This window comes from Polypterus senegalus, chromosome 13 (assembly GCF_016835505.1).
Source record: "Polypterus senegalus isolate Bchr_013 chromosome 13, ASM1683550v1, whole genome shotgun sequence".
NCBI lineage: Eukaryota > Metazoa > Chordata > Cladistia > Polypteriformes > Polypteridae > Polypterus > Polypterus senegalus.
The window spans coordinates 154984098-155002660 of record NC_053166.1 but is presented as its reverse complement, the minus strand read 5'-3'; the positions used below and the strand labels follow the sequence as shown (position 1 = coordinate 155002660).

Genomic DNA, 18563 nt, shown 5'->3' with positions numbered 1-18563 from the left:
CAAATTGGGGTCCTTCAATGCTCAATCAAAACACAGAGATAGAAATTATATATACACACACACAAGTGCAAGTGGTGGACGTACCACCAATCCATGTGGTGGCCTGAATGCACCTGCTTGAGCAAGCTTGGGTTGTTGAGGATAATTAGACCAATTTGGGTAGGGGGAAAGAAGAGAAATTACATGATTGCTAACTTTTCCATGGGACCACTGCTCACCCACCTTCAAAAACATTACACTTTCATGCTTTCATGGAAGCAGGCCTTTCTTGCTGTATAAAACTTATTTTTTTTAATTTTTATAAAAATTACAGATCCAATCCCCTGATTGAAGGACGACTACGCTATAAGCCCACATTAGGTCTCCAGCTTTTCAGCATCATAGCCGGTGGTAGAGTCGCATGGCACCAACTTGCTCCAGTAGGCCCCACAACTTCATTTCCAGCTGCAGGTCATGATTCTTGACAAACACCACCTTTTTCCTCGTTCGGTCATAATAGTGGTCTGAGTAGCGGGCATAGTCAGGTGTCATGAAGCCATATGCATCAACCTAGGGGAGTCAGAGACAAGGATACAGAGTTGGCAAATATAAAATGCAGGGAGGGCGTTGTCTTTTACAGCAGCAGCGGCGGCACTAGCAAGACAGCAGAAGCATACGTATTCACATCCCTTAACTTATTTCACGTATTGGTATGTTGTAGCCTTGGGCCAGAATGACATTTTTCCCCCCACTCTCATCAAGCAGCATTCAATATCCCAGAATAACAGAGGGAAACTGAATTAATTTTCACACTGCCATTCAGACCCTTGCTACAATACTTGGAATCTGGCTCAGGTACATCCCATTCTATTGATCATCCTTGAGATGTTTCTACACTTTTGTTTGGAGCCCACCTTTTGCCAGTTGAATTGACAGGATATAAAAAAGGAAGGACAAACTGCCGCCACTATAAAAAGGTCCAAAATTTGATGGTGTACATCGGAGCAAAAACCAAGCCAGGATGTCAAAGGAATTGCATGTAGACCGTAGAGACAGGATTTCACTGGGAGGTACAGATTTAGAGAAGCCTACAAAAAACACATTTCTGCAGGATGGAAGGCTCCCAAGAGTACAGTGGCCTCCATAATTCTTAAATGGTACAAGGTTGGAACAACCATGGCTCTTTCTAGAGCTGGCTATCCACCCAAACCACATTAAAATGATGGAGATGGGGATTAACCTCCCAATGGACAACCACAACACTGCACTTGACTGGGTTTTATGATAGAGGAGCTAGAAGACAAATGAAGCCACTTGGAGTTTGCCAAAGGGCACCTAAAAAGGACTCTCGCCAAGAGTCCATGGTATGATGAAATCATAGAATTGAGGCTAAACAGTTCAATTAAGTGTCAAATCAGGAAGAAACCAGGCACTGATCATCACCTGAACACTGAAGAATTGTCGAGCAGCATCCTGCTCGGTTGTTTTTCAGAGGCAGGGACTGTGAGACTAGACAGAGCGGACGGAAAGCTAAATGGAGAAAAATCCAGAGAGATATCCTTAATGAAAACGTATACCTCAGATTGGGCCAAAGGTTTCACTTCCAACAGGACATTGTTGTATTTGCTTTGTACTTTAGGAACAGAGGAGTGGTTTAGGGACAGCTCTGGGATTAACCTTGAGTGGCCCAGCTGGAGTCTCTGGCCAGATCTAACAATAGCTGTCCACCCAAGGTCTCCATCAAGCCAGACACAGTTTGAGAGGATCTGTATAGTTGCTAATGACTAAAAGAAGGCAGGCTGTTGTACATTTTTAACTGGGGAGGGCATGCAGTGGAGTTTAATCCACCCATGTTCTGGACCTACGTATTCCTTTGCAGGACTACAGCTACAAGAGAACACCTCAGCACATTACAGGACAGCAATTAATCCATGCGAATGATCTTAATAGGGGCCACTAAATTTAACAGTAAACTTCTGTCTCCAGAGAAAACTCCATGGGGACAAATGGGCAACATGCAGAATTCAAACAAACAGTAGCAGAGTCCATATTAAAACTTGCAGTAGACAAATACTAGTACCAGAACAATCACTACTTAAACAGATCCTTAACTCAGGGGCTTAGCTGGAATGAAAATCAGCATCAGCAGGTTAAAGTGACCGATTTTACGGTGATCATTTTCGAACCTCACTTTAACAAGCCAGTCTGCTGGGTACCCTCATTATTGTCCTTGCATATTTCAATCTCCGCATCCTCAAATCTCCCTTTTTCTTCAGCAGCCTATTAGTACAGGCAGACCAAACTTGGGAGATGCATTTGGTGGGGTTACTGCCACTTGATATACATTGACATACATGCCACCAAAAGGGTTAAGCCTCACTTTACAACTCGGTTCTTGTATCACTGAAAGATGCAGAGAAATTAGCTCACACTTTTGTTTTCAGTCGACTAGATTACTGTAACGCACTCCTCTCAGGACTACCCAAAAAAAAAAAAGACATAAATCGTCTGCAATCAGTGCAAAATGGAGCTGCTAGAATCCTAAAATGGAAAAGATATTCCAAGCACATTTCTCCAGTTTTGATGTCACTACACTGGTTATCTGTGTCATTCAGAATGGACTTTAAAATACTGCTTATGGTTTACAAAGCCTTAAATGATCTCGCTCCATCTTATATATCGGAGTGTCTGACATCTTATATTCCAAATCATAACCTTAGATCTTCAAATGAGTGTCTGCTTAGAATTCCAAAAGCAAAAAACTTAATTGGCGAGGCGGCCTTCTGCCATTATGCACCTAAAATCTAGAATTGCCTGCCAACAGGAATCCGCCAGACTAATACAGTGGAGCACTTTTTTTTTTTAAAAATAAAAAACTGCTAAACATACATTACTTTAAAACACGGCTTTCTCACAACTTCATTTTAGTTTAATCCTAATTAGCAGGACTACTCATGGTGGCTCCAAAATCAGTACTAACCCCTACTTTCTCTTCTGTTCTTTTTCCGGTTTTCTGTGGTGGCGATCTGCACCACCACCACCTAATCAAAGCACCGTGATGTCCCTACATTGAAGGATTAAAGGCATTTATGTTAGGTAGAATGCCTAGTGGGGGATGGGTGGTCTCGTGGCCTCGGACCCCCTGCACATTTTATTTTTTCTCTCCAGCCGTCGGGAGTTTTTTTTTTTTCCTGTCCTTCCTGGACATCGGTTGGCGATTCTAAATTGGCCCTAGTGTGTGCTTGGTTGTCCTGCGGTGGGTTGGCGCCCTGTCTGGGATTGGTTCCTGCCTTGCGCCCTGTGTTGGCTGGGATTGGCTCCAGCAGACCCCCGCGACCCTGTGTTCGGATTCAGTGGGTTGGAAAATGGATGGATGGACGGACATCGGACCTTACTTTTATTCTAGGTTAATTACTGTTCTCTGGTTTTAATTCTTACTTTGTATTTGTATTCTTAGAAAAAGAGGGGTAAGGACCTTGACTCTTCTATGTTAACTAATGTTTTATTTTAATTTCTTATTTTGGCTATTAGGTGGATTGGTGATTGTAAATTGGCCCTAGTGTGTGGGTGTGTTTGTGTGTGTCCTACGGTGGGTTGGCACCCTGCCCAGGATTGGTTCCTGCCTTGTGCCCCGTGTTGGCTGGGATTGGCTCCGGCAGACCCCCGTGGCCCTGTGTTTGGATTCAGCAGGTTAGAAAATGGATGGATTTTGGCTATTCTTCATTATGTAAAGCACTTTGAGCTACTTTTTTTGTATGAAAATGTGCTATATAAATAAATGTTGTTGTTGTACAGTGCCTTTCAAAAGAAAATAAATGATCACGAAAATGTCCCAGCTCACTGAAGGTGGAAGATTCAAAACATCCTATGCATGGCTCACCTGGTCACAGGTGTGAAGTGCAGTCAGAAGCATCACGGCCCCCGTGGATGGGCGATAGAAAGGGTCATTCCAGTGACCGGTCTTCAAAAATCTGCATTATGCAACAGCAACATAAAAAATTATTACTACAACATAAAACAGGCAGGGAAGAGCACCAAAAAAAATATATATATATATATATATATATAGCGCAGCACAGTATGGAGGGATATTTTAGACAAACTTTTTAGGGTACATCTAAAGGTAAAGCCAATTTGAAAATTACACAGTAGTCCACAATGGATAGAAGCTGACAATACAACGTGCTCGCTATGGTTTATAGAGGTAGTCTGAACATGTAGAGCACAGAAAGCATGCTGTCGCCGGTCTAGTTGAAGCCAAGGTCAAATGAACGTAGACGTTCTGCTGCAGGAATGAACCGTGTTGAAATTCAAGAAAGGATTTCAGCTCAGTACAGCATGATTCAATGAAAAGTTTATGAATGGTTTAAAGCAGGAAGAACCCTTCGTAAAAGTTAGTCACTCCACCTTTCTCTCCTTGATGAGCAGAACTCTCTCAGAAGCCAGATTGAGGCAGGCATGCAGCTGGTCACCATTTAAAGGCCATAAAGACCAAGCCAGACTGAAGACAGATAATCAGAGAGCCACATATGGACACACGATTCACTGCTGCTTACATCGTAATGGTATTTCTGTCAAATTAATTTTTAATATGGGCACATTATCTAAAATACATAATTAAATGTGTAGCTCCCTTCCTTGCCTGTTCTTTCACTCCAGTTGTCTGAGGTTATAAGGAAGGAGGAAATGCTAAAATGCACTACATGACCACAGGATGGTAAGTGTATGGAGTTGGAGGCATTTTGGTAAAGTCTACATAATAAAAGGAAAAAAAAATATAAATAGGCCTACATAGGAACATACACAACAAAACAGTGACAAATAAAAATGAAATAGGAGCATAATTTGTTTCATAAAATGTCTGTTGCCGATTATGTATTCGGCTATTTCAGGGATACCGCATACAACATGAAACAAAAATGTGTCACAATTCCCCCTCATTCTCTAGGTAGTACTGTATTTTGGCTGGTGAATAGTTGGTTGAGTGTGCATAAATCTTCATTTACAGCAGATAATTTAGATGCAGAATCCGTAATGCGAATAAGGAGCTTCTTGAATTAGAGTAGCCATTTTGCGTAGTTATTCTGGGCAACTTTTCTTTTTAAAAAAAAAAAAAATAAAAAAATTAAAAAAAAAAAAAGCAGCCACAAAGACTTCCAACAATGCAGCAATTAAAACACAATACTCTAGATTCCACCTTACCAACACGGAGGGATTTTATTATAAAACTCAGCAAAAAAAAGAAACGTCCCTTTTTCAGGACTGTGTATTTCAACAATAATGTTTTAAAAATCCAAATAACTTTACTGATCTTCATTGTAAAGGGTTTAAACAATGTTCTCCATGCATGTTCAATTAACCCTAATCAATTAATTAACATGTGGAATGGTCGTTAAGACCTTAACAGCTTACAGAAAGTAGGCATTTAAGGTCACAGTTCTAAAAACGCAGAACACTAAAGAGACTTGTCTACCGACTGTGAAAGATGCCCAGGGTCCCTGCTCATCTGCGTGAACGTGCATTAGGCATGCTGCAGGGAGGCATGAGGACTGCTGATGTGGCTAGGGCAAGAAATTGCCATGTCCGCACTGTGAGACGCCTAAGACAGCGCTACAGGGAGACAGGAAGGACAGCTGATCATCCTCGCAGTGGAAGACCACGTGTAACACCTGCACAGGATCGGTACATCCGAATATCACAGCTGCGTGACAGGTACAGGATGGCCACAACAACTGCCCGAGTCACACCAGGAACACACAATCCCTCCGTCAGTGGTCAGACTGTCCGCAATAGGCTGAGAGAGGCTGGACTGAGGGCTTGTAGGCCTGTTGTAAGGCAGGTCCTTACCAGACATCACCAGCAACAACGCCGCCTATGGGCACAAACCCACCTTCGCTGGACCAGACAGTAGTGGCAAAAAGTGCTCTTCACTGATGAGTCACGGTTTTGTCTCACCAGGGGTGATGGACGGATTCGTGTTTATCGTCGAAGGAATTGAGCACGTCTGGGACCTGTTGGATCGCAGGGTGAGGGCTAGGAAATGTCCAGGAACTTGCAGGTGCCTTGGTGGAAGAGTGGGGTAACATCTCACAGCAAGAACTGACAAATCTGGTCCAGTCCATGAGGAGGAGATGCACTGCAGTACTTCAAGCAGCTGGTGGCCACACCAGATACTGACTGGTACTTTTGATTTTGAGCCTCCCTTCATTCAGGGACACATTGTGAAACATTTTTAGTTTATGTCTTATGGTGTTGACTCTTTTAGTGTTCATACAAATATTTACACATTAAGTTTACTGAAAGTAAAAACAGTTGAAAGTCAGAGGACGTTTCTTTTTTTGCTGAGTATATATATAAAAATAAATTTCATGGCTTGTTTCATGTGGCATTACTGAAATAAAAGTTAAATAGGTACACAAGTATACTGGATTGAGAGAGTATTCAGACTGCTTAATGGGCCCAAGTGCTTACTGTGAACAAGAAATTCCAGATTGATTTTTAATAACCATATTTCCACTATGCCATTATGGGTCACCGAGTGTAGATTGATGGGCAACAACAGCAAATGTATCCATTTAAAACAAAAAAAAAAAAAACCCACCCCACAGAAGATGAAGGGGTTGGAGTACTTTCAGAACCCCCTGTAAATAAGGAACAAAACCTTCCGTGCTGCATTTAAAAACCACCACATTTCACAGTACATTTATTGTCCAAAATATTCCTCCATAGCATAGAGCCCCCAGTGGTTCACCCCAAAATCTCTACACAAGTATGCTTATGACATTATCTACACAAAAAGTCATAATATGAAAGAAATGCTACTAAAATTATATCTGGCAAAGTAAGTTTAGGTTATGTCATTTTGCAGGACCGGTCCCATTTTCAGCTTTGATTTTACAGATTTGGCAAGAAGTGCAGATGGGTTGGCATCACTGGAATAAAAAAACCACTAGGAGGCACCAAGCTCACTTGGAGCATTGGGAGACAGCATTCTGTTACTTGGATCCCTTTAACCAGATCTCCAGCAATTTCACTTTTGGGATTCCACTGTGGGCATTTTTAATAAATTAAAACCTACAAATCAACACAAACCACCTAACAGAGCTTACCTGTTCCTCAGGTAGCGCAGAAAATCGGGATGCAGCATCTTAAACTTCTCTGGTATTGGGTCAGCAAAAAAGTCAGATGGACTAGAAAAATAAAAGAAACAAACCAACCGAGTGCTCCAATTGGGGGAAAAAAAAATTAAAACAAAAACCCAACTGCTATGCCTTACCTGTCAGAGCGGTCGGGTCCAGAAAGGATGGGTGAATTGGTTATCACAGCCCTCAGCATCACATAGTCACGGACGTGGTCAGGGATAAAGACGTAACGCGTCTCCTAATTGGAATGGAGGTGTGCAGCTTTACTATTTAATTCATTCATATCCAAGGAAAACATGGTGGTCAGCTTGCATTTAGTGACCTCACCCACAGTGGTACCTGCCTCTGACAAGGGTAGTTCAAAGCCCAGGTGCCAGTAACTTCTTAAAGAATTCTTCATGGTGTTCGTAGAGGAAAAGTAAAAGGAGGTCCGCTTTCCAACATCCACTTCATGCCCTCTAGTGATGGCACCATTTACTCTGAGAAAGTGAAATTGGATAAATCAATAAGAACCTAGTGCTTCAGGCAGTGGGTGCTCAACTTCTTTGTCTGAGAAGGGAGAAGAGTGGTTTTAGCTTTTACTCCACCACCCAAAAAAAACTCATTAGGGCCAAAGTAGAGCTGCCTGCTAATGGGCACCACCCATCTTTACATTAAGACCCAACTTCCTCTCCCAGTTCCAGATGCCATCACCTGAACACATAGGTGTGATTATCAATTGCCACTCCCATTCTGGAGCCGTTCAGAATCCCGCCGCTCCCCACCACAGCACAACGGATGCAGGCAGGCAGGCTTGGATAGGTCACGTGATGCCAGTCACTAAACATATGACGGTTGGCTGTGGAATTCAACAACACTAGAGCCTCCTGGACATCTAGTATAAAAAGATTATTTCACACACACATAAATTAAATATATAATCTAAAATTACAAACAAATTAGTACTGAAGAGAAGCAATGACTCCATTCCCAGTTACACTGTCTACTTTCTAGAGATTTTTCTTCCAAATGAGTAGCACTGTCAATATGGAGCTGAAGTCATTGTTCCCATTTAGCATTCAGATACAATGAAGGGAGCGAACCCTTTAGAGAAAGGTGGATTAAAAAGAAAATGGCAAAGGAAACTTAAGTGTTTAATTTTTTTGCAAAAATATTAATATTTCAGAATTTCAAAAGGACAGTTTTTTAAAAAACAAAAACAGTGAGATGAATGCATATGTTTAGAAATTGATCAAAATGAAAAGTCACAACCACAGGGGTTTAACCCCCAAGACTGGACATGGAAACAGGAACTATAGAACATGGATATCACAGGCCCAAGTCCAAATGATCTCTCACTTCTCAAGGTGTCTTTTCAAATGTACTCAGACAATTTTTTGATATACTTTGTTAATCTCCCTTTGGGGAGATTTGTCTTTTCACATGATATGTGGGGGGTCACAGTGCAGGGTCAGTACAAGGATTATGCCCTACTAAGGAAATACAAGTTCATTACCCTGTGTGGGCCAAGAAAGCAAGCTGTGGCTGACTTTCGTTCTGGTTGGGTCAGATAGGCAAAGTTAGCCAGTTTATGCAGCACCTTTCACACCCATCCATCACTACATTGGACAGTGTACACTCTTTCCAGTACCCTGCTTACATTAAGTAGCACTTTTCCAGGGGGAACAGTTTGTAGTGCTCAATTCTGGGAAGAGACAGATAAATTGTGGCATTTTGTGACACAACCATATGCAGAAGTGCCCCTTACAAAAGTCAGTCAAGTTGCTGGCACACCATGTGGTCAGTTACTGCCAATGTATACAGGCACCATCAGCATCATTGAGTTGTAAAGACAACAGGCTGACTCGAGCTCACCGGAGTAGGGAACATCTTTATATCCATAGCAGGACCCATAGGGCAGCAGCCTCTCATACTCTGCCTTGCTGGCATGCACATCCCACTGCAGGATGGGAATTGTCGGGATAAATGCATGTCCCAGCCACTTTGTCTGGCGAGCTGCCCTTTCCATTTCTTTGGTGCATTTCTGCTGAAGACAAAAATGGCATAAGAATTATAAAAAAGTGGCCGGAAGGGTGTATGTAATTATGAGAAAAATTTTTGGATGGCCACCAAATCTGAAGGAGGTCCAGTAATAAAAGAAATTGGAGCAAAAACACATTAGAGTGGTTCAGACCTGCTTACAGTATATAGTCAACATCTTAAACATTTTTTCCCACTGAAATATTTTGAAAGATTACCCCTCCGGGGGCATCGCTATCTTTAATGCATGTTCAGAGCTTAAGCCCCCGCTTTGGTAATGCCATGCATTTAACTCTGTCAGGGCTAATTACTATTCACCTTTTCTCCTTGGGCTGAATATTTTTTCAAAATAAATGTTTTCTAAATTGCACACAAAGCAATGGTTTCACAACGTAAATCGACATAAAAAAGGTCTTATTTATGACAAATGTCCGTTTTATTTTCCATGGGCCTCTACAGCAGGGGTGCCCAATACGTCGATCGCGATCGACCGGTAGATTGGAAAGGTAGTGCAGGTAGATCACGTTGCATTCAAATTTTTTTTTTTTTTTAAATGTTAGTCTATCATATATCCTCCCTATGGGCGGCCAGTCTGAGATCTCTTCTCTTTTAACACACTGGTCATCCCACACGCACGATCAAAGGCGCGAGCTACTGCAAAACTCTGGCTATCTAAGTGATCTAGTCAGCCTTCAAATTTATATCGACTAAAGAAGAGATTTTAAAAATAATTTGTTGGTTATGGGCTGGATGTGGAATTGGAAGAGGATTTTTTTTCTCTCACGATGTCACAATCGAAATGCGTTTGTCTGATCTGTCAATCTATCATTGCTATTCCAAAGAAGGAAAATGTGGAAATGTACTTCAAACTGTTCATAAAAACTACGAAACTGACTTCCTCCCGAAAAGCGATCTGAGAAAGAAAAAGGAGAAGGAACTAAAAATCGCAGTTAATCGGACAAGCCGTCATTTTTCACTCGGCTGAATTCAAAAGCAAAGGGAGACACACCGAAGCTTCGTTCCGGGTGAGACACTCGATCATTAAACATAAGAAGTCCTTCCAAGATGGAGAAATGATAAAAGATGCCTTCGTTGAGGCAGATGGCTAGGGAGAAATTCCTGCTGCGATTTCAAGACCCCTGGCCGAAGAAAAAGGAGATTCTCCTTGTCATTAAACATGCAGAATACAAGCAACTTAATAACGATCAATGGCCGCCAATTGCCCAATGTAGCGGAGTAAGAGTAGCGTTTCTTCTTCACAAATGTAGTCAAGTAAAAGTAAAAAGTATGGTGCAGTAAAACTACTCTTAGAAGTACAATATTTTTTTTAAGTTACTCAAGTAAATGCAACTCGTTACTACCCACCTCGGATACTCAGTAGATCATTTTGACCTGATCATTTTAAAAGTAGCTCGCAAGACGAAAAAGTGTGGGCATTCCTGCTCTACAGTATGTAAATTCACATACTTAATGCATATCTATTTTCTCATCACTCATAAGCTGAAAAGGCACTTTATACCTGTCTTGTTTTCGATTTTCAGATTGCTTGCATCAAAATTGAAGTTCAATAAGTCAAAGTCCGATTCAGCAGTAATACACAAAAAACATAAAAAATAAATAAATAAATAAAAAGAACGCGCATAGAGCATTTTGCTTTGCATATCTGCTTCGCTCTTTTGCTGGATGTCAATGCCACTCTAAACGTTGTTCACATATACAGGGTTTCGACATCAAGTCAACGAGTCTAACAGTCCTCCTAGCAAAGCGGGTCTACCTGTAATTCAACAGCGAGTTTTCTCGACATTTACAGCCGATTATTGCTCTCTGCCTCTCAACCCCTGTTGTCAGAAAAAGTTGACATCCGCCATAAAAGAGTTAAAGACCGGTGGGGAGAGGGGTCCCTTTGGGTTATCATAAGATCGAAGACATGAGGTATTCATTGAGTTCTACATGCATCAACCATGTATGTGTGAACACAGAAAATGAGGGGGAAGGGGTGGGCTGTGCTCTCAAAGATCAGGGGCTGGACCCTTGAAACTATGAGAGAGGATGGGGTCTCTTCAAGCCCCGGAAGACAGAGGACACCACTGCTTCCTAGTCGATTTTGGGCAAGGCAGGGATAAGTCAACCGCTTCAGCACACACCCTCTTAAAACACAAACCAAATCTCATACCCCACATCCCTTTTATCTGCCACTTTACAGTCTCAGAGCCCTTACCCCATTGGTGTATGTGAAGTCAGTGCCATACTCATCCCCAAGCGGCATAATTACTGGTGTTCTGTGATCATCCTGGTGCTTCAATGGGCCCATGCCCTTTATCACAACATACTGGTGCACTTCCACTTTTCCTCTGTGAAATAAATACAGAAGAAACAGCAACTGCATTCACCTACCAAAGTAAATGCTTCACCCAATGGAACTACATACTCCACCAAAAAAAAAATAAAAAAAATTATAACACTATTAATGTTTAGAAACTTTATCCACCCAATTCCACCCATCTTTCACTTATGCCACTTTCCACCTGTAACAATTTCCAATTCCTTCTTTCTTCTTGTACACTACAACCCTGACTTTAGGTTATATGGAAGGAGCTATAGGATCCTGAAGCTGATCCCCAAAGCATGAAGTAGATGGTAGGACAACTCCTCAACCATATACAGTACACAAACACACACACACTCCAGCAATCACTCACAGGAGGCCAGTTTATAATTATTAGCCAATTGAATACATACATCTTGGGGACAGGAGAGGATGATGGGACAATAAATAAATAAATAAATAAATAAATACACTCAGGGCAGGGAAAGATCAGGTCAGGTTGGGGAGCATGTACTGGTATAGCACTTTGCCATACCTACCACATGACGCAACCCTTAGGCAGACAAGCAGTCCAGGTCCACCCTCCAGAAATAACTATATACCACAGCCAGCGGTTTCATGGGCATCCTCTTGACCTGGTCTAGCTGCATGGATCCTCAGCAATGAGGTTTCTGTGAGCCAAATCATCTTTGGGGAAACCACATCCCATGGCAATAGTCCCACTTGGACAGAGGCAGTGGTGCTGTAAGAATTATGTTTCTGGACTTCTCTAGTGCCTTCAACACCATCCAACCTCTGCTCCTTAGGGACAAGCTGACAGAGATGGGAGTAGTAGTGGCACTGATCGCGGACTATTTTACAGACAGACCTCAGTATGTGCATCTTAGGAACTGCAGGTCTGACGTTGTGGTCAGCAGCACAGGAGCGCGACAGGGGACTGGACTTTCTCCGGTCCTATTCAGCCAACATACATCAGACTTCCAATACAACTCGGAGTCCTGCCACGTGCAAAAGTTCGCTGAGGATACTGCTATCGTGGGCTGCATCAGGAGGAGTATAGGAACCTAATCAAGGATTTGTTAAATGGTGCGACTCAAACCACTTACACCTGAACACCAGCAAAACCAAGGAGCTGGTGGTGGATTTTAGGAGGCCCAGGCCCCTCATGGACCCTGTGATCATCAGAGGTGACTGTGCAGAGGGTGCAGACCTACCTGGGAGTGCAGCTGGATGATAAATTGGACTGGACTGCCAATACTGATGCTCTGTGCAAGAGGGGGCAGAGCCGACTATACTTCATTAGAAGACTGGCGTCCTTCAACATCTGCAATAAGATGCTGCAGATGTTCTATCAAACAGTTGTGGTGAGCGCCCTCTTCTATGCGGTTGTGTGTTGGAGAGGCAGCATAAAGAAGAGGGACGCCTCACGCCTGGACAAACTGGTGAGGAAGGCATGCAGGCTCTATTGTAGGCATGGAGTGGGACTGTCTGACATCCGTGGCAGAGCGACGGGCGCTGAGCAGACTCCTGTCAATCACGGAGAATCCACTGAACAGGATCATCTCCAGACAGAGGAGCAGCTTCAGCGACAGACTGCTGTCACCGTTCTGCTCCACTGACAGACTGAGGAGACCCCACACTATGTGACTCTTCAATTCCACCCAGGTTTAATCGTTAACATTATACAAAGTTACTGTCTGTTATACCTGCATTTTTATCACTCTTTAATTTAATATTGTTTTTTTTATCAGTATGCTGCTGTTGGAGTATGTGAATTTCCCATTAGGATTAATAAAGTATCTATCTAGTGCCATAACTGACACTCACTCACAATGCAGGTAATACACCGCTTTTGGGACACTGTGAGTAACTGCTCAGTCCAAAAAAAGTCAAACCAGTGGTACCCAAGGATTCATCGAAGGGACACAGTACCAAAGTAGTCCAGTCATCGTCTGAGGTCACTGGATAGTGTGCATGTCTCACAACCATATAGCAAAACAGGGAGCACCTGGACACTGAAGACTTGGACCTTCATGCTTTAGCAGAGATACAGGGAGCACCACACAACCCGTTCCAGCAACCTCATGACCCCCATGCTTTCCCAATCCAGCTGCTGACTTCCTAGGAAGAGTCACCAGAGATGCAAATGTCACTGCCAAGGTAAGTGAACCTTTTCATATGGTCGACATTCTCTCAGCTGACAGACACACACACACACACACACACACACACACACACACACACACACACACACACACACACTGCTGATGGTTGTGCCGAATAGGTCATTAAAGGGAAAGATCAGATGGAGGTATCTGAACCCCATCTGATGACAGCAGCCCTAATCACATCACCACCTGCCCGCTTTCCTCCAATAATTAACACATTTCTGTTCTTTAGATTTGGATATATAGTCTAATACTGTAATCATCTAAAAAAGAAAAAGTGATTTTATGAGGAAAAGTGTTCATGAATGTCAAGAACTGCATGTTTTAATCAATCCTACCTGTCAAAATGAGGAGCCCACAGAATGTTTGGCACACAATGGTACACGGCACCTGCCAAAAGTAACGCACAAACCAGCATCAAAACAGGCAAGCGTCTGAATCTCCTGATCATTGCCTGCGAAGGTATGCTATACATTCAGCACAGGTCACTATGTGAAGACCAAACCCTGAATCTGAAAATGAACCGAAGGACCAGCAAAACGCAGAGAGGTTAAAATAATCCAAATTACATATCACTAAGGTTCCACCTGTTGCGCTATGGGGACAAGCGAATTCTAAGGCACAACACGTGGAGCAAACAACGGAGCTGATAATTGGCAACTAAGGAGCGCTCTCATGATTCCTCTAAGTATTTAGACCGTGATAATTAGCCGTGCTTAAAAACAACTCACCCACTGTCATCAAACGGTAGATAATCAATTTAATATCCCTATAATTCATTTCGTGAAATTACCAGTGGGTGGAAATGCTAGCAAGCCTGGAAATGGCACACAGCAGGAGCTACCCTGACAAACATTTAAGACGTCCCGCATTTCTCGGGACAGTCCCGATGTCGTTGCTCAATTTCAGTGTGCCGATGTATTTTTTTTTTTAAACCTCGTTTGTTCTGTATTTAAACAAGACTAATTTCCCAGTTCATCAACAGTGTACTACAGTATACGCATTACGCACGTCGTTGTAGAAAGACTGCTTTGGCGCGTACATTCGTCGGTGAATTAAACTACCAATCAAATCAATGCTATTACAAACATGCACTCTCGCACCAATCAGAACTTCCGTTATTTATGATGCCAAGTAGAGGTACTGGGAACTGCGCAAACGCGGCATCAAGGCGCGTAATTCTGAGACAGCGTTTTCTACCCAGGTGATTAATCTGTCGCTTTGGCAAATTAAGAATTTCAACGCGCATGTCAGTTTCTGAAAACAGATGTGTCTGGTTCCGAGAACAACAGCCTGTGATGCCAAAACATGTGGAGGTAGAGATCTTCTTTATCCTGTGAGGAGGCCGAGATATCAATAACAAAAAAATATGAAGTCGTCGAAAACAGTACTACCAAGTAGGACAGTACTTGAATGAGACACGATTTACTTAAGCGCAGGACTGTCAGTATTACATTTCTAAATTTCTCCTTGGGATTAATAATGTTTATTTAATGTTATTATCAAGTAGCAGGATAAATACAATAAGGTGTTAGTGGCAGTGTAGAACTTTCTAATTCAAAGTTCTCGTATGTGAAAACTGTTCCAAAACGGTTGTAGGTGGCTTTGAGAGGTAGTAATATGCCCCCAGCAAGAGAATAACGGGTTGTTTTAAGTATCTTATTATAGGCCTTGAAGGCTGGATTTGTTTTGTTCTGTTCTTTTAATTTGTCATCTGTATGAGCAATGTAAATGTGTTGGTATACAGCATTGTAAAACCACGATAAAGCAGGAATGGCATAGCAACCAGTGCCAGTTTTAGAACATTTAGGGTGGTGGTGCAGATTCCAGCAGCATGAGTAAAGGGGTTTCCATTAGCTGGCTCTCAAGCAGTTAGATCAAATAGCGGGGTACATTTCAAGCAGTGTGATTGAATAGCAGGTACCCTTTGGCGTCTTGAGCAGTGCAAATTAAGCGCGAACGTTGGGCTTTCCCATTGGCATTTTAAGCCCATGTGTTGTTTGGGTGGTGCAAGGCAATTTTCTGACAACTCTCAAACCCAAGCCCCAGTGCCCACAGATATGACCTTGATGTCTGCATAGTGGAGTGGGCAGGAAATTTCACAGGCCCCTGAGTGCCTTCATTTGTTTTTTTTTTTTTAAATCTAAAAATTCTCACTTTGTCACTTTACCAATCCATGCAACAGGCATATTCAACTAGGATTGCTATTGGAAATTTGAAAGCATAATCCGCAGTATCTGTAACAAGTTCGATTAGCAGCTGTCATTGGTCATACGGTTTGAAACCATGTCCTTTCAAAGCACCAGTTACAATCTGGTCCTTGAAACAATGGAGGGTAGCTGGTGTCGGGGATGCCAGGGGCAACGACCCGGCTGGGACGCCGTGAGGGACCAGATGTGGGTCTGCGCTCACCCTGGATCATGTGGGGGCCACCACCCTGGTTGCTTTGGGGGCCACGGGTTGAGGGCATGGAAGCCCCACCCTGCAGGGGCCCGTGGTCACCGCCAGGAGGCGCCCCAATGCCTTGGGGACCTGTTACCTCAGCACTTCCGCCACACCCGGAAGTGCTGGGGGGAAGATTAAAAAGGACACCCGGTGAGCTGCCGGGAGAACAGCCGGCACTTCCGCCACGCTGGGGCGTGGCCAACGGGGGAGTGTCGGGAACACCTGGAGCTCATCCGGAACATGAATAAAAGGGGCTGTCTCCCGTCAGTTGAGGCTGGAGTCGGGTGGAAGAAGGACGAGGCACGAGAGGAGATTGGAGGCGGCCCAGAGAAGAAGGAATTGAGATGCCAGGACTGTGTGTAGGGTTTGTGTTTGTGCACGGACTGTGTCTTAGTGACATTTACCTTGTAAATATTTGTGGAAAATAAACGTGTGGTGGTGGAAAACAACATGTCCGCCTGTCTGTGTCCGGGCCAGGTTCACACTGGTTAACAGTGGAAATGTTTGGGAAGTGAGCTGAGCAGCAACACACTGATATAATACAAAATTCAATTAACAACTTGGAGCCATGCCCAATGCAGAATATAAAACCATGAATCTTCTCATGCACAGGGGCCAGTGTTCTGCGAAATTGTATTAATATTACAGGTGCAATAAATTAGAATTTCATCGGAAACTTAATTTATTTCAATAATTCAATTCAAAAAGTGAAACTCTTATAGAATCATTGCACACAGAGTGATATATTTCAAGTGCTTATTTCTTTTCTTTTTGCTGATTGTGGCTTATAGCTAGTCAAGTCAAGTTGGGGAGCATGCACTGGTACAATGCGTTGCCGCACCCACTACACCACCCTCCAGAAGTGACCCTCTATCTGTCTCAGCCAGATGTTACGTGGGAGACCCCTTGGCTTGGTCCAGTACAATACAATACAATACAGTTTATTTTTGTATAGCCCAAAATCACACAGTAAGTGCCACAATGGGCTTTAACAGGCCCTGCCTTTGGACAGCCCCCAGCCTTGACTCTCTGAGAAGACAAGGAAAAACTCCCAATAAAACCTTGTAGGGAAAAATGGAAGAAACCTCGGGAAAGGCAGTTCAAAGAGAGACCCCTTTCCAGGTAGGTTGGGCGTGCAGTGGGTGTCAAAAGTAGGGGGTCAATACAATACAATATACACAACAGAACAATTCCTTAAGACAGCATAATAAAAATTTTAGAATTACGGTTTAACAGTAGATGATATGACATAATTAGGTTTGGATATTTTTAGAGTCCTGGAGACCTCATCCATCTAGCTGCATCTCCATTTGGCCATGCCACGGCTGAAACATTGCTCCGATGAAAGGACCCCTCTTTCCCATGATTCCTGTGATCCTCCATCAGGGATGACTTTACCATAGGCAGGCAAACAACTTGGCAGGTGGGCCGTGGCACCAATGGCCACATTTGGGTACCGAGAAAGAAACAGAATAGGTGAGGGTTAGTATTCAAATATAATTATCATGTTACTTATGTTATAGTGCTAATGACTAACAACAGAGATGCAGTATGTACAGTTAATCAGCAGCTCTAGTCAGGATATGCTAAACTGAAGTAGTGAGTCTTCAGCCGGGATTTAAAGGCTGAGACCGAGGGGACATCTCTTATGGAAGCAGGAAGACCATTCCACAGTTTAGGGGCCCTGTAACTAAAAGCTCGACCTCCCACTGTTATTTTATTAATCCTTGGAATCCTAAGCAGACCGGCATCTTGAGATCTTAATGTGCTCAGGTTTGTAAGTCATGATAAGTTCAGACAAGTAAGCGGACCTTGGCCATTTAATGCTTTATATGTTAAAAGGAGGATTTTGAAATCTGCCCTAAATTTAACTGGGAGCCAGTGTAAAGATTTAAGAACTGGGGTTATGTGTTCATATTTTCTTGTTCTTGTAATAATTCTTGCAGCGCATTTTGGATTAACTGGAGGCTGTATAGAGAACAGTTTGAACAGCCAGTGAACACCGCATTGCAGTAGTCAATCCTACTAGAGATAAATGCATGAATTAATTTCTCACAATCCTGTTTATTTAGAAAGCGCCTTAATTTCCTAATATTTTTAAGATGGAAAAAACATGTTTTGGACGACTTTGTAATATGCTTTAAATGACATGCTAGAGTCAAAGATAACTCCTAGATTGCGGGCTGATTCAGTAAAATTAATTGGGATTCCAACTGAGTTAAATGACGACAAAATATTGCTGTGATCAGCGTCATTCCCTCCAACAATTAACATCTCTGTTTTATCTGTATTTAAAGACAAGTAGTTCTCATTCATCCATTCCTTTAATTCACTAACACAACTAATTAAAGACAACATCGGAGAAACTTCATTTGATTTAAATGAAAGGTATAACTGGGTGTCATCTGCATACGAGTGAAAATTAACATTATGTTTCCTAATGAGAGATCCCAGTGGAAGCATGTAAAGTGAAAACAGTAAAGG

At 42.7% G+C, this 18563-nt stretch overlaps 1 protein-coding gene across 2 annotated transcripts; it reads right to left on the bottom strand.

Annotated features, from left to right (window-relative positions):
• Positions 1-268: 268 nt before the first annotated feature.
• On the bottom strand, positions 269-14185 carry LOC120542480 (alpha-N-acetylgalactosaminide alpha-2,6-sialyltransferase 2-like). Of its 2 annotated transcripts, none has more exons than XM_039774984.1 (9): positions 13973-14185; positions 11359-11491; positions 8976-9147; positions 7815-7995; positions 7465-7600; positions 7256-7359; positions 7089-7169; positions 3860-3950; positions 269-549 (listed from the first exon to the last, which is right to left on the bottom strand). In XM_039774984.1, exons 1-9 carry the CDS (start codon positions 14107-14109, stop codon positions 379-381), a joined length of 1206 nt encoding a protein of 401 aa, XP_039630918.1. In that variant the 5' UTR covers positions 14110-14185; the 3' UTR covers positions 269-378. The 2 variants fall into 2 exon arrangements, with proteins under 2 accessions (XP_039630918.1, XP_039630919.1); XM_039774985.1 differs by having other exon boundaries at positions 8976-9144; positions 13973-14184.
• Between the last annotated feature and the right edge of the window lie 4378 nt (positions 14186-18563).